The sequence below is a fragment of the Abramis brama genome (assembly GCF_963993115.1).
Source record: "Abramis brama genome assembly, chromosome: 2".
Taxonomy (NCBI): domain Eukaryota; kingdom Metazoa; phylum Chordata; class Actinopteri; order Cypriniformes; family Leuciscidae; genus Abramis; species Abramis brama.
Window position 1 is genome coordinate 32,640,505 of NC_139964.1, and position 14,546 is coordinate 32,655,050.

General features: G+C 37.1%; 2 protein-coding genes across 3 annotated transcripts; one reads left to right on the plus strand and one right to left on the minus strand.

Moving 5' to 3' along the window:
- Positions 1-47: 47 nt before the first annotated feature.
- On the minus strand, positions 48-7,425 carry LOC311070488 (uncharacterized protein). 2 transcript variants are annotated; one of them, XM_084094368.1, is made up of 5 exons: positions 7,124-7,317; positions 5,483-5,564; positions 5,256-5,389; positions 4,593-4,722; positions 48-1,538 (listed from the first exon to the last, which is right to left on the minus strand). In XM_084094368.1, the coding sequence occupies exons 3-5, from the start codon at positions 5,374-5,376 to the stop codon at positions 1,214-1,216; spliced, it is 576 nt and encodes a 191-aa protein (XP_083950494.1). In that variant the 5' UTR covers positions 5,377-5,389; positions 5,483-5,564; positions 7,124-7,317; the 3' UTR covers positions 48-1,213. The 2 variants fall into 2 exon arrangements, with proteins under 2 accessions (XP_083950494.1, XP_083950493.1); XM_084094367.1 differs by lacking the exon at positions 5,483-5,564 and having other exon boundaries at positions 52-1,538; positions 7,124-7,425.
- Positions 7,426-9,177: 1,752 nt separating this feature from the next.
- nfam1 (NFAT activating protein with ITAM motif 1) lies at positions 9,178-11,638 on the plus strand. The gene is made up of 6 exons (XM_084107116.1): positions 9,178-9,461; positions 9,632-9,931; positions 10,306-10,427; positions 10,733-10,840; positions 10,959-11,054; positions 11,457-11,638. Exons 1-6 carry the CDS (start codon positions 9,374-9,376, stop codon positions 11,505-11,507), a joined length of 765 nt encoding a protein of 254 aa, XP_083963242.1. The 5' UTR covers positions 9,178-9,373; the 3' UTR covers positions 11,508-11,638.
- Positions 11,639-14,546: the final 2,908 nt, after the last annotated feature.

Sequence of the window (14,546 nt, forward strand, 5' to 3'; positions counted from 1 at the left end):
TCCACCTATCTACCAATCTTACATACGGCTCCTTTAATTACGGTTATTATAACGTATTTATCATCTGCTTGTATGTATCCATTATTTATTAATAGCCTACAAGTCTGCTGTCTGAATGATGATCAAACATATACTGATGAGTTTAATAAAGTTTATTGTACATCACACAAAAGATGAAGCGTCAGTTTTACTTCAGAAAATCACTGTAAGAGCTGAGTAAACACAGTAAGTTATAAGAAGTGCGCAAGTACATAAATGAATTTCGGTAGAGTTGAGGGAGCATTCCTGTGGGCGGAGGTTAGTCCAAAAACTGTTCTAGTGACGTCATTAAAGAAGGAAGTAGAGGGATGTAGTCCAAACAGGCCGTTCGATGTAGGCGACTTCTGTTAAATAAAATATCTCGCTTGGCATTGAACTTTGAGCTTTATAATTTTACAGATATTATTTATGCTCTAACAGCAACATTACACACTAACTAAAGTTTGAAACATGGGATCACGAAGAACGGGACCTTTAAATGCTCTGGCAAGGAGATAAACATGGCGGACTCTACAGCTCACTCAGGGCAGTGTTTATGCTAATAAGGCAGATTCCGACAGCAGTTGTGGGCAGGGCCTCAGCATGTGACATCACATTGGAGCACGTTCCTGAGCGGCTCATTTTGAGACACTGTTTCAGATTTATGGGGAAAATTACAAATGGGGTGGATGGATTTTTACCACAATTGGGTTGTTGTGTAAAGAGCACACACTGCAGACACATAAATTTGTTCAAAAACAATATAAAAGTGAATTTTGCACAAGTTAAACACAAGTAATCAATCATGAAAATTTTTTTTTTTTTTATTCCTGTCACACAAATGGCTCTGTATAGCAAAGCTTCCATAAAGATTCCCCACAGAAAACAATAGCTGATAGTATAGCTGTAGCTTTGTTTGGAAAAAGCTAGAGTGTCTGTTTTTACTCTCAATGTTTCTTTTTGTTTTTTCATTATCCTGCTGGGAAAGTTTTCCACAATCCACATTCCCAAAATTAGTTTTTTTGCCAAGGAACTTTAATCTCACCTTCGAGACCTGAACATGAAGGAGTACAGACAAAAGATGATGTATGCACGCTAGTATACTAACATGTCTAATATGTGAATTGTTCTATTTCCAGTATAAAGGATATTTCTTGAATAACATTAATGTTTGATTATAATCTTTTACCGCCCTCTACCTCTCACTTTCGCTCGCTTTGACCCTTCCGTTTTGATTTTTGAACACTTTCACTCGTCTGGTTCTCACCACCCTGTTCATAGGATGGACTACTCGAACCATGTACCGTCGTGAATACTTTGTTTGACTCTGTCCCATTCCTTTCACACTCTGAGGAGCCGGTCCCTTGCCGTCCCCTCCTTCCTCACCCTCCTCTCGGTAACCATGATGACGGAGGAAGGGTTCCAGGGTTGCTAGGCGATTGTTAAGATCTGTGATGCGCCTCTGTAAGTGGGAGACTTCTCTGAAGAGATCATTTAGGGACTCCGAGAGAGGACGAACCCTGTGAGAAAGAAGAGTGTGAGACAGGACTGGAATGTGTGAGAGTGAGTGTGTTTGTGTGCAACATCTGTACGAGAGAGAGAAATAGTGTATAATCGTTCTTCTGTGCTTCTTCCGTAAGGGTTTGGCAGATTTATACTGCAATTTAAAAAATATACTTAAATGGCATGAAACAAATCATTTTTTTCATATAAGGACATATTAATTAATATTTTCATATTTCATATAAGCCCTCAACTACAACACTCAACTCTGGATCAATGTACCAAGTGAGACCTAGGAGTGTTAAGATGGGAATGTTGTGTCAATTATGCGTTATTGATGTGAATAAGGAGATTTTTACATTCATTTTAGTGCACTATATATGGGGTCAGTAAGTCAAAGAACATACATTAACAGGACGTAGTTTAAAATGACAAGGCTGAGCTTCTGGTCCTTCTAGCCAAGACCTGCCTCACAAAAAGGTCACAGCGCTACTGCCTCCAGGTGTGTTAAAACGCTCAGTGCCAGAGGATGACGAGTCCTTTGTACACCACATTATGACAACTGTCCGATCCTGCTGCTTCACGAACAACAACAAAAAGAAAACAGCCTTTTCGCTCGGTGGCTCATCTGGTCTATAGCATTTTCACAGCTAGACTAGGCCTAATGCTAATCTCTCTTCTGGCGTCTGCCATCCCTTACCAAAATTAACCATGGTTTTATTATAGTAGCCTAAGTGTAGTAACCATGTTTTTGGTGGATTGATTACCATTTGTATAACCACAGTTTTACTACAAATAGCATGGTTAAACTATACTTAGAGTAGCAAAACCATGCTTAATTTTCATAAGGGATAGGCTACTTATCCTCAAATGCATCCAAAATCCTGCCATCCAGTCATTGTGTTATTAGTTCCTTTATGCTTTTTAATTTTTTTACGTGATACTTATAGGCCTATTTATTCATTGTGCTGCATCCTGATGCTTTTCAACCGCACTGTTTTTCTCACAAGCACCGCTTTTTTAAACGCTGTGTCAAGATAACCCTTAAACGAATAGCCTACTTCGGGTCTTTTGTGACCCGGGACGTCATTCACTACCCTCCTCCTCATTCATTTTTTTTTTAAAAGTTAGACATTGAATATTCGTAGTATTCCTCAATCAATTCATTATAAACAATATAACAAACAACAAAAAAATTTTTTAAAAATTGTGAAGGGTCGCTAACGACCCGAGGTGTGTAACTGTGTAAGTATATTTTTTTCTGCACAATAATAATTGAGTCTTTTATGACTGAATAAGTGCAATGTCTGACAGAATCTTGAGAATATGTTCGAGATCGTGAACATGAGCCAGATGCTGAATGCACTGGGAAATGAGCTCTGAGGAGGACAGTGGTGATGGTATAAAACATCTGCTCAAACTGAACCCTTCCAAGCTCCAAAAGGTATCGAAATATGCTCTATTTTCTTGTTCTGTAATTGTTACTCTGATATCAGGAGAGTTTGACAGATCCATCCATGTTAGATATAGATCCGGATCTCTTGACCCCAATATGTAATGATTGGCGAAACATACATGCATTTAAGGATTAAAGATAGGGTAGGCAATTTTTGGAGCGGCTTGCAATAGCAAGTTATAGCAGGCATGCCCTGGTGAAAAAAAATATGCTAAGTATACTTGCAGCCAGACTAATTTGTGCTAACACACTAAAGTGTGTTAATGATTAGTTAACTTGAAGTGTGCTATTTTGAAACAACTAATTTTGTACTAAGTATATTTTAGTTGTAATTAAATTATAGTAAAGCACAACTTTAAGTGTATTTATCTGGAAAGGTCCACAAGCCAGGACTCGAACTTGGGTCTCCCGAAGCACAACGGCGCACTTGCCCATGAGGCTATCGGCACCGACTACTACAAATTGCACACTTTGTCTTCAATAACAAATGCACATTAATAGACAAATAAAACTTAGCTATACTTTGTACAAAATACTATTGTATACTATAATGTATGTTGAAAGTATACTTTCATTGCATTGTTACAATGATAATTTCCAGCACATAGTTAAAATATACCTAAAATATATTTTTAATAAAGTGCAAATAAATACACTTTTAAAAAATAAACAGAATTTTCACTTCAAGTATATTTTTTCTAAAATGTATTTTTAGAAAATATAAAGTAGTATAAAGTTAAAAGTTGCATTGTGAAAATAGGTAAGGTTTGATGCTAATATAGCATGATGCTAATATACTTTTAATATATTTAAAGATAGTAAACGTTTTGTAAGTATATTTGCAATGTACTACTGAAAAAGGGAATATATTTCAAATACAATAAAGTCTACTTCTTTTCACTAGAAAAATTCAGAGTCTCCAAAGCCCTTATAGCTCCAGCATTTAATTGGCGGTAAATGTCTTGTAAACCTTTTTCATCGGGACTTAATTTGTTAGTATTAATTTTTTAGCTAGTTAAGTAGTTTAGGTGTTTGTTATTGGTGCTTCTAGCTTCACATGCTTTGTGTATTATTAGCTTGATCTGGTAATTGGCACTAGTCGGATACTAAACAGTTGATCAAATAAAAGAGATCAGCTTCAACAGTCTCAGTCTGAATTACAAGAGCCATTATTTCATGTACATGCAATACAGTCATTTAGACAGCATGTGTGCCTGAAAAATCTTTTTCTGCCATTTTAAGTGCTGTTTCAATGCTTGTAGCTTAGAATGAGCTTCATGAAAACAATCTCCTTAGGCTAAGGGAGTGAGTCTCTTAAACTGCCGACTTCAGGATAACAAACCCCAAAGGACGCTGCATTTTTCTTGTTTATATAAAACCGTCCAACAAGCAGCTTTCATGTGCAAAAAAACTTTAAATGAAAGTGGGCAAAACAAGAAAGCTTTAGTGAACATAGCAAAGAGAGATAGGCTTACTTGTTACAGATAAGTGTCGTAAGAAATGCATGTTATAACATATTGGTGGTTGGTTAACACTAATTGCTTTGTACTTCAACACCATAGTAAAAAGTCTTTGCAATGAATTTGTACAGGTATCAGGAAGTACAATGTGTTACCTGGAGTAGTCTGGCAGAAGGGCATTGGGTTGTGAGTGTAAGAGGGTCTTGATATCTTTGAATATGCGTTTGCCCCAGGCGTCCAAAACTCGAGTCACGCTGCGTATGTTAGCCACGTTCACATTCTCCGCTGCCGTGATGGCAAAGACAATGAGGTTAGTCTTTAATAAGGCAGGCGACCACATGACAAGAGGCTGTCTGATACTTCAGAATAGGTTTAATCAGGTTTCTTGCACCGGACTACAGGGCTTTAACTTCAAAGGGTGGAATTAGGAGATGTCTGTTTGTGTTTTAGCCAGGCTGACTGATAAGGGTATGAGTTATTTGGTGGTCAGCAATGTGACTTGAATTGAAAATTAGATATTAGCTCCATGAAACTGTAAATCTAAACAAAGGTGTTGCAGCTGAGTCCAGACTGACCAACACAATGATTTGATTGTTTGTGAAATGGACGCATCACAGAATATTCCCTCAGAATTAAACACAAATTTAAGCAGATATCCTCAGAATTTAACCACTACACCACTTGCACGCTTATTATGAAATATAAGGCTAAATTGATATAAAAATAAGAATAAGTAGTCTCAACTAAGTTTAACAAAATGTATCATTCTTAAATCCATTCTATATATAAAACCAATACATATTATTTATCTGTTTTACCTCCTTCTCTGTAGTTCCAATTCCCATAATCCACTTCGTTGCTCATCCCAAAGCATGAAGACAAAAACGCCATGGCCACCATAGGCACCATCAGTATCTTCTTTGCCGTGGGAACAGTCATGGTGAAGAAGTGGCTGAGATGTCAAGGAGAGGCAAGGAGGAATAGCAAACAATTAAACAAGTACTAAGAAAACTCCCAATGTAAGGCAAGAGATTTAAACCTTTACCCTGCCAATACATCTGGCACATGGGAAAGCACTTTGTTTTTTCCAGGACAAACAGCCAGAAGTGTCTTAGCGTCCAATGATTCTGTGGAAAATAGTGCAGAGGCCTGTATTTTTATACGATTACTCATTGTATTCGTTGTCAATTTCTCCTTAGGACACTCTTTTTTTATTATTATTTTTTAAATATTATTTAATATTTAATATTAAGGTTTTCGAGGCACAAATGTGTTTATTTATTTATTTTGTATTTATTTATTTATTTTTATATTTATTTATTTATTTTTATATTACCATTTCTATAGTATAAAATCACACAACAAAGTAATCATTTTCACTTAATCTGTTGAAATAATATTTAATTAAAGGGATAGTTCACCCAAAAATGAAAATGCTGTCATCATTTACTCTTCCTCAAGTTGTTCCAAACCTGTATGACTTTCTTTCTTCTGCTGAACACAAAAGAAGATATTTTGAAGAAAGTCGGTAACCAAACGACTGATGGACCCCATTGACTTCCATAGTAGGAAGAAAAAATACTATGGAAGTCAATGGGGACCAGCAACTGTTTAATTACCAACCTTCTTTAAAATATCTTCTTTTGTGTTTAGCAGAAGAAAGAAAGTCATACAGGTTTGGAACAACTTGAGGAAGAGTAAATGATGACAGCATTTTCATTTTTGGGTGAACTATCCCTTTAATTATAGTAAAACTATTTTAAATTTGTAGCTATTTTTATTTATTTATTTTTATAAATTGACTTTATTCTATTAGTTTCATGCTTTATTTCCGTGGCCTCATGCCCTTCACCTCCAAAGAAGAATCACTCAAGTGTTGGGTATTTCCAGTCTATTTAAATGAATGACTAGTTCATTCAGGAACACAGAGGGGAGATGGATGACGGGCTGATTGTCTTGTGACTGGCCTAACTGATAGCAAACTCAATTAGTTTTATTTGAAAAAAAAAAATCTCCTTTGTGCTGCATTGAGCCACAAGGCTCAATGACTGAGGCACAGAGAGCTCTCTGAGGTAAGATAACTGTGAGAACGCACAATCAACATGATCATTAGACTAAAACAATCACATTGCAGAGAAATGCTGCAGTAAAGCAAAGAGAAACTGCAGTGAGAGGGAGTCCAGAAGGGAGAGAGAGCTTTGCATAATATTGAACTTGGAGATCATAGTAATTGACTTTGTAGAGTGAGTCAGAAAAGAGGCATTTCTTAAAATGGCTCCATGACGTCGTGGCGTAGCAGAGATCTGGATGTGCTCAAGAATCCGAAAATCACAGGATTAATGTTCGATCAGGACACTTCTGTCAGTTTGAACCCATTTCACACATTTATTTTTTCTTCAAATCATGCAGTCTCTCAAATTCAGAGAGAAGGAGCTGACTTATATAACATGGGTATCAATCAAACACTTACAACAGACATTAATACATCCTAAACATTGATTTCTTAAACTTGCGTTTTGATGCTTTATGAGTTCTAGACTGTCCCAGTTGCAAGATATGAAGGATATATCCAGCAGAGAGGGGCGGAATAGCGGAATAGTAAAACTGCAGGACACAGATACCACTTAAGTGCAATATTATAGAACACATGCTTTCAATGGTTTTAATTCCACTTAAAGTTACTTACTTTTTCAGGGAACGAGATGTGGCTTTTCTCTCTCTTTTTTTGTCCTCCTCTCCTCTGCTGTAATATCACTGTCCTGTCCACTTCTTCTTTCTGAATGCCGTGTTGAAATCTATTGACAGTCAGAGACACTTAAACTTATTTCTGCCCTGCATAAGAACTTGTGTACATTCAACTCTGTCTCTCTCTCTCTCCTCTATCTTATCCCCTCCCTTCTTTTTTTCTTTCTACCCCCCCCCCCCCCCCCCCATCCATCTGTTGGCCTCTGCCTTCTCACTCCTTCCCAAAATATCACCCTTTCCAGATGTGCACCTTTTCTGTAGATTTATTTTGTTTTCTCTATCTGATCATTTGCCCTTTTTTCATTTATAGTGACACACACACACACACACACAACCTAGTAAATACCTTTCATAGACAAACCTTTCACAGACATTATAATAATAATGCTATACCCAACCTCTAAACCAAACCCTTACAGAAACCTATTGGCATTTTAAAGCAAAACACGATTTAGCTGATTTATGTGCATTTCAAATAGTGATAACCACTTCAGATGATAACTCATCTGTCAGTTTTTAACATGTTTGATTCTATGTGTGAGGACATTTTCTCACAAGAATAGACAAATCTACAGAGAGAGAGAGAGAGAGAGAGAGAGAGAGAGAGAGAGAGAGAAATCAGGTAGTTTCACATGATTTCTGTTATTCAATCAAAAGGCTCTTTAACACTGCTGAGCAAAAATTGCATGAACTTGCATGTGGCTTTCAGTTGGAATGTTCTTTTATTAAAAACACTGCATTCATAATTCACTCTTCACTTCTCTCTGTATTATTTCCATGGTTACAGTTGGTGAATCTTTGTCTTCCACTTCAATAAATGTCTTTTAAACCTGGATAACAAAATGTCCAGACTTGTAATAAAAATATGTGCCAAAGGTAATACCATTTACCTTGATTGTACTTTTGAATTCAATACAAGACGACTATTTTCAGTCATAAAACAATTGTTACCAACCTCAAAATCAAGATAAAAACTAGGTTGTTATGCCATTTATATCCAGGAACTGCAGCAGAATAAATATACACATTTATCATTCAAAATCAACTTCCTTTTTTTATTTCTCAAAAGTAGCCTGGAATGAACCTGTTCTGTTTAATGCCTTGTGTTTGACTCTCATAATGACTCCAGAAAGAAAAAAATGAAAAAAGATTATGGGACATGAAATATTTTGATTCCCTGGTATCCAGATGTTATATTTGTTGTGCTCTTGTTTCGCTCTTCCTCTCCCTCTGGTATGTGAGGTCAGTTTTGCCTGGCTTATATGAGTTTGTAAGTATTCCTTTACTTCAGCTCAGCAGTCACAAGACACACATGCACCTGTTTCTCATTAAATAAGGCAATTTGTCACCTCTAACTGAATACCTTGCTCTTTTCTTCTCCTTGCTCCTCATTTATCTCTCTATCTCAGTCTTTTTATCTTTATCATGGAGTATTTGAGGTGCTTGTGCAGTCTTGATGGCTTAAATTTAGTTTAATGTTGTTGGCTTTTTACGTTTTCACTTATAAACACTTATAGACATTATCATCTGCCTGTTATCTATTTTGTATCAGATAGGCTATTTTATATATATACGTTAAAGTTATACTAAACGGTGGGAAAACTTTATTTGACGATTCGCTACTGCTGTTTTTGATTTATCTGCCCTGGCGCTAATGATGTGTATTTCAGTGACAGTGATGTAATCATTACGTAATTCATTTTTGATGATTTTGGAAGTCCTCTTTTATTTGATGTGAGTCAGGCGCTCTCTCGCAATCTCGAATCACGTGCTCTTCTGCTGCCACCTGGTGGTCAAAGACAAGGTGTTGAAACTTTGTTTTTAAAACTGTTTATATACAGACTTAAGTATTGCTACGTTTTTAATATACCAACCAAAGAACAACAGTTCTGTTATGTTCACAAATTTAAGAAAGTTGAGAAAGGAAAAAATTAAGAAATTGAGCTTGTGGTGTGAGGAAGGAAGTGTTTAGGCTACTGAGGTTTTCATGAGATTGTACTTCACGATGTTATGTGAACTTCCACTCTGATGTAATATGGCTTAACTTCCTGTGTTGTTACGGTTTTTTTATTTTATTTTTTACCACTTCTTTTGCAAACTTTGTGCTGGATGGTGATATCTGAGTTTGATGAAACAACACAAAGAAAGAAAAGGTGGATTCATTTGGTTTTTTTTTTTGGTTTTTTTTTAAATGAAAGGACATGTACATTTTGCACATATAAAGATGTATGCTGTGCTGTGTTGGATCGTAATACTGTGCTGTTGGCAGGAAACTCAAGGTATAGTTGACCATTATTTATGTGTTATTGCAGTGTGTTTCATTTCATTTTCGTTATTGTATTGCTGGATTTCTCACCCACACTCTCTCAAAACGAATTAGAAAGTTATGAACATATCATGAGAGCACAGATGGTTCAATAACACCATGATCTTTCCTCTGTCCCTCCAGCCAAATCTAAAATCTCTATGTTGAGCAACAGAACCAGAGTGGCACTAGCAGGAGACAAGCTTTACTTCAACCTGTCAGTGGTAATTCCAGCAAACCTCAGCTTGAGCATTCAATGCTACAACACCCAGAACAGGAGAATTTGGAATAAAGATCTTAAAAGTGAATTTCTTGACAAAAGAACGTCGGTGACAGCACATATCAAAATGCACAACAGCTCCGTGTCTGGCAATTACGTTTTTCGTAATACATTGGGAAAACCTGGGGACAATTCGGAAGTGCATTGGGTGGTTCAAGTGAGAGGTGAGTCTGCAGATCATTGATCATCCAGGATTGGTCTTACGTTTTATGTGCGCTATGAATGAAATGCACGGGTGCCTTTTGCTAATCTCTCAGGCACAACTTAAACACTATTAAAATATGTATGAATCTTGATAGTGGTTTTTACTTCAAAACCTTTCATTTGATAAATGTGTGGCTTGTGAGCCAATAGATAGGCTTGACTGATGAATAAAGAGGATCATTATGGATTCATAAAAAATGATGACAGCGAAAGAAGCCTGTGAGTTCAGCCATGTGACATGCTAGACTGAAACTGTCCCTTTCAGCAAAAGAAAAACAACATTTCTCCTTTTTTGCTTCTCTCCCATGTCCCACCCTAACTCTCTGTTCTCCAGATAAAGGTTATCAGGAGCCAGATGAGGAGTTAGAAAATGACATCATCACAATGATGGCTTTCTCAGGAATGCTTCTCATCTTCAGTGTTGCCGGCTCACTTTGCATATTAAAGAGCTACAAGGTAACACTGACTTGGCCATACATGTATAGCACATACTGTAATAATACAACCTATTTTTAAATTGTGTATACTTTATTCAATACTTTGATGCATCTGAGGTTATAGATATGGACTGTTAACTAGACAGTATTCTGTCTGTCAGTTCAGAAAAGATTATCTTTGTTTTATTATGCAAGATGTGTAATTCCAGAGTTGCTTTGATTGCAAGATAGTGCTGTTATGAGCAGAGAAGGGAAGACGTGTACAATCCGGAAAACCACATGTGTTACTGTTAGTTTCAGCTGTAGTTTTGCCTCTTTTTTTAGGATCAACCTCCTTGTAGAGATGACAAAAATGTAGTAGCAGAGCAGAGGCCCGAGGAAAGTGATGATGTGATGTTGGATGAGAATGCTGCATCTGCATCACTCTACACAGTGAGATTTCCTTTTCTTTGCCTCAATATTTGGAATTTATTGGGAATTGGTTTTAGTAAGAATTTTAGGCTTAATAAGGGCTAAGTTTTATGCATCACCTTATACTCCCTTCCAACAGGCGCTACAATACAGATCAAGCTCCATTTATGATACATTGAATCCAGAGATTATGATGCATGAAGAAAACACAAGAAAGACAAAATCAGATAAAAAGGTTTGTTTAATAGGGGACAATTGTGCAACATTCCATGACCTGTAATAATGGCCTATGTTAAATTATTATTAATTATATTACATGTAGGTCTACATAAAATAAAAAAAATGGTTGTAAAGTTAAATGTAGTCTTGATTATATAAACATTTCTTGAGGATAGAATCATGCACTGAAGGTACTTCATGACATACACTTAAAACATAAATGCTTACAAACTCAGACACACAATTAAACCACAAAGCACATATTATTAATAACAATACAGCATTAAAAGGGGGGAGGGAGGGGGGATACGGGAATTAAACATTATGTCTCCCTTAATCAAAAAGAAAATTTGTCATAATTAAAATTTTAGTGTTGTTTTAGAATACCAACAGTTTCTATTGCTGTGTTCTCTTTCAGCACTGCAAAGCCCAAGAAGAAGTATTTGATTCTGTTTATGAAAACCTGTGAAGGAATGAATGAATTTCACCTGCTAGAATGTACTTAGAGTCAAATAAATATAATAAATCATTTTGTATAATTAGTATTTTATGGACCAGTGTAACATAAAATAAATGAAAGATTAAAACAACTGAAAGCTGTGTCGATATGTGTCGTTTCCCCCAAACCTCTCGCCTCACCTCCTACATTAAAGGTGCCATGTGTCAGAATTGAGTTAAAAATATCCAAAAAATGAGCTACACGCATCAAAAGAATGAGAAGAAATAAGGGCGATGATGTCATTAAAAAAATGACAAGTTATAGTGCTGCAGAGATATCAACCTGAATTAGCATCAGCATTACTAGCCACGGCCCGACAGGTGTCGTAATACCAGTTTCGGCCATGGGAGGCGGTATGCGGGCAACATAACCACCAGCCAAACATGCAATACACGAATAACTCGCATGGCTTGTGGGCGTACTTGAACCTGATGTCAATCGTGTGGAAAGTACAGCCCACTACTACATTCAAATAAAATCTGATAAAAAAAGGAGCAGAACCAGACAACTAATGGACATGAAAGAAATGAGGTTCGACTCCGAACTTGCAACATTTCTTTTGGATTGGTAAGTAAGATGCTGTTAGTATTTCGTTAGAAGTTTGTTTTATATGTTTGTGTAGTTTTTTCGGGAAGTTATAACATAGAAATGTATCGAAGGCTGTTCGATAAACGTATATATAACGTACATAAATATAGTATTGTAATATAGTACACATATATAGCACAATCTCTATATCTCTTTTTTTCTTGCCAACTACGTGACCTATATTATGTTTATTAAATGGCTTTCCTGAGGTAAATCTGACATAATTGTTCTCCAGCTATGTTATTGACCTCTTCACGCTGATAAAAAACACTGATTGGTCGATATTATGTATGAGGAATACATTTTGGTAAGTCGTAGCCTACTGTATCTTTCAACAGTGTTCGTGTTTTTTTACTATTAGCAGAGCCCGTCTACGGAGAGCCTTGGCACTTCCTATTAGCCCCATTGTATCGATCTTGGTTGCAGTTCCATTAGAATTCCACTGGAGGTGATCGCGGGCGAGTGCAGACTGAATGGGAGTCTATGGGGCTAGACGGCTAAATGTGTCTCTTTCACCCGATTGCCGTTGAGAAATCTCAGATTTTATTGTAGGTTTTGCAAGTTCAACATGGGTTATAGGTCGAAAGTTGAATGAACGAGTACTTATTTCTTTTCGATTTCTTACAGGTTGAGTTGTTGTTGCCCATAACACGCTAGCATTCTGACGTCATTGACATTTTAAAAGACTTTTTAAACCAAATAAGTGACTCTAAAAAATCTAACACCCAGCAATGTGTAATTTCTTTGCATCTCCTTTCGAATACAACATTCAAATTACTAGACAAAAAATTATATCCTGAGAAAAGTGGATTTTGAGGGTTTTTCGCCATAGACCTCCATTCATTCTGCACTCGCCTGCGAGCGCCCCCGCATGGACAGAGACGTGTTACTGCAGCCAGTCCAGAAACCGGAAGTAAGCAGAGAGTGCCAATTCTCTTCCTATTAGACATTCTCTGCTATTAGTAGAGATGATCGGTTCACGTGCGCTATGGATCTGTCGTGTAACATTTACAAGCGCCAAAACGTAATAAAATTGACAGAATCTGAGAGCTGAGATTTTTTTATATCATAACTAACCTGCTCTGTCTAGTCTGTCGGTCTCCGTGTCCTCTTTGCTTCGCGATTTTTCTGTGCGTGAGAAAATTGATGTGTGGCTTGAGAGCGTGTGAAAAGTGTCTCACGGTGAATGCGTGAGAGTTGGCAGCTCTGGTTATGTTGGCGCTAGCTTGGTCAACATCAGCGAATGCTGTCTGTCAAATTAATTATTCAAACTACGAATATGAACATATTCACTGGTAAAGGTCAAGGGGAGTAGCCTGAAGATGTCATATTTTACCTTTTATAGCCTACTACAGTTGAATCAGATTGAATGCATTAATATTATGAACAGCAGCTACGCTAATTATTTCCCATCTGCTTTTCTGTTGTTATCTCGGGACACTAGTCCCAAGGTAAATACAGATCGTCAGCTCCAGTTTGTATCCAGCCTCCCATTGAAACTACAGATGCCCCAACACCCGTGCAGAGACGACTCGAAGCCTGTGAAGAGACAACTCGACACTGGCGATATGTTTATGCCCTAAATTAATACATGATTAACTAACTGTATTTTTCTATGTACATTTCTGAAATGCACTTTCTGTAAAGCTGCTTTGAAACAATATGTATTGTAAAAAGCGCTATACAAATACATTTGAATTGAATTGAATTGAATATTTCAAAATCACTGTGAAGGTAGGGGCGGAGCATAGAGACTATGCCGTTTCTCGGTTGTTACTCTAGAGCAGGGTTCACCAATCTCGGTCCTGGAGGGCCGCTGTCCCTGCAGAGTTTAGCTCCAACCAGCTCCAACACACCTGTTTGAAAGTTTCTAGTATGCCTAGTGAGACCTTGATTAGCTGGTTCAGGTGTGTTTAATTGGGGTTGGAGCTAAACTCTGCAGGACAGCGGCCCTCCAGGACCAAGATTGGTGAACCCTGCTCTAGAGTAGACCAACTCACTTTCTGGAGGTATACTGCCCCCATCTGGTATGGAATGTGGAGTATGAATAGATTTTTTGGCGGACATTACACAAGGCACCTTTAAACCATAGATATCCATATAAAGGCTAGATGGCTTAAGGAGGAGTCACTTCCGGTGGCCATCTTACCACAGGGAAGCTGTGGATTAAGGTGAGTGATCAGCACGCACACAAATCCTCTTATCTTGCTGAAATCTTGACGGATTTACAAACGGTTTGGTTTCTTACAAACAATATTAAAGTGGCTATAATTCTTTCATATGGAAGTCCATTGTTATAATTATTCATATGTATGCAGTATCATAACTACATCTCTGACGTTTATAACAAACCAACCCGTTTGAAAATCGGTAGAAAATTGAGCAAGTTATGGTTATTTAAAAGTACATGCACCATGTCAA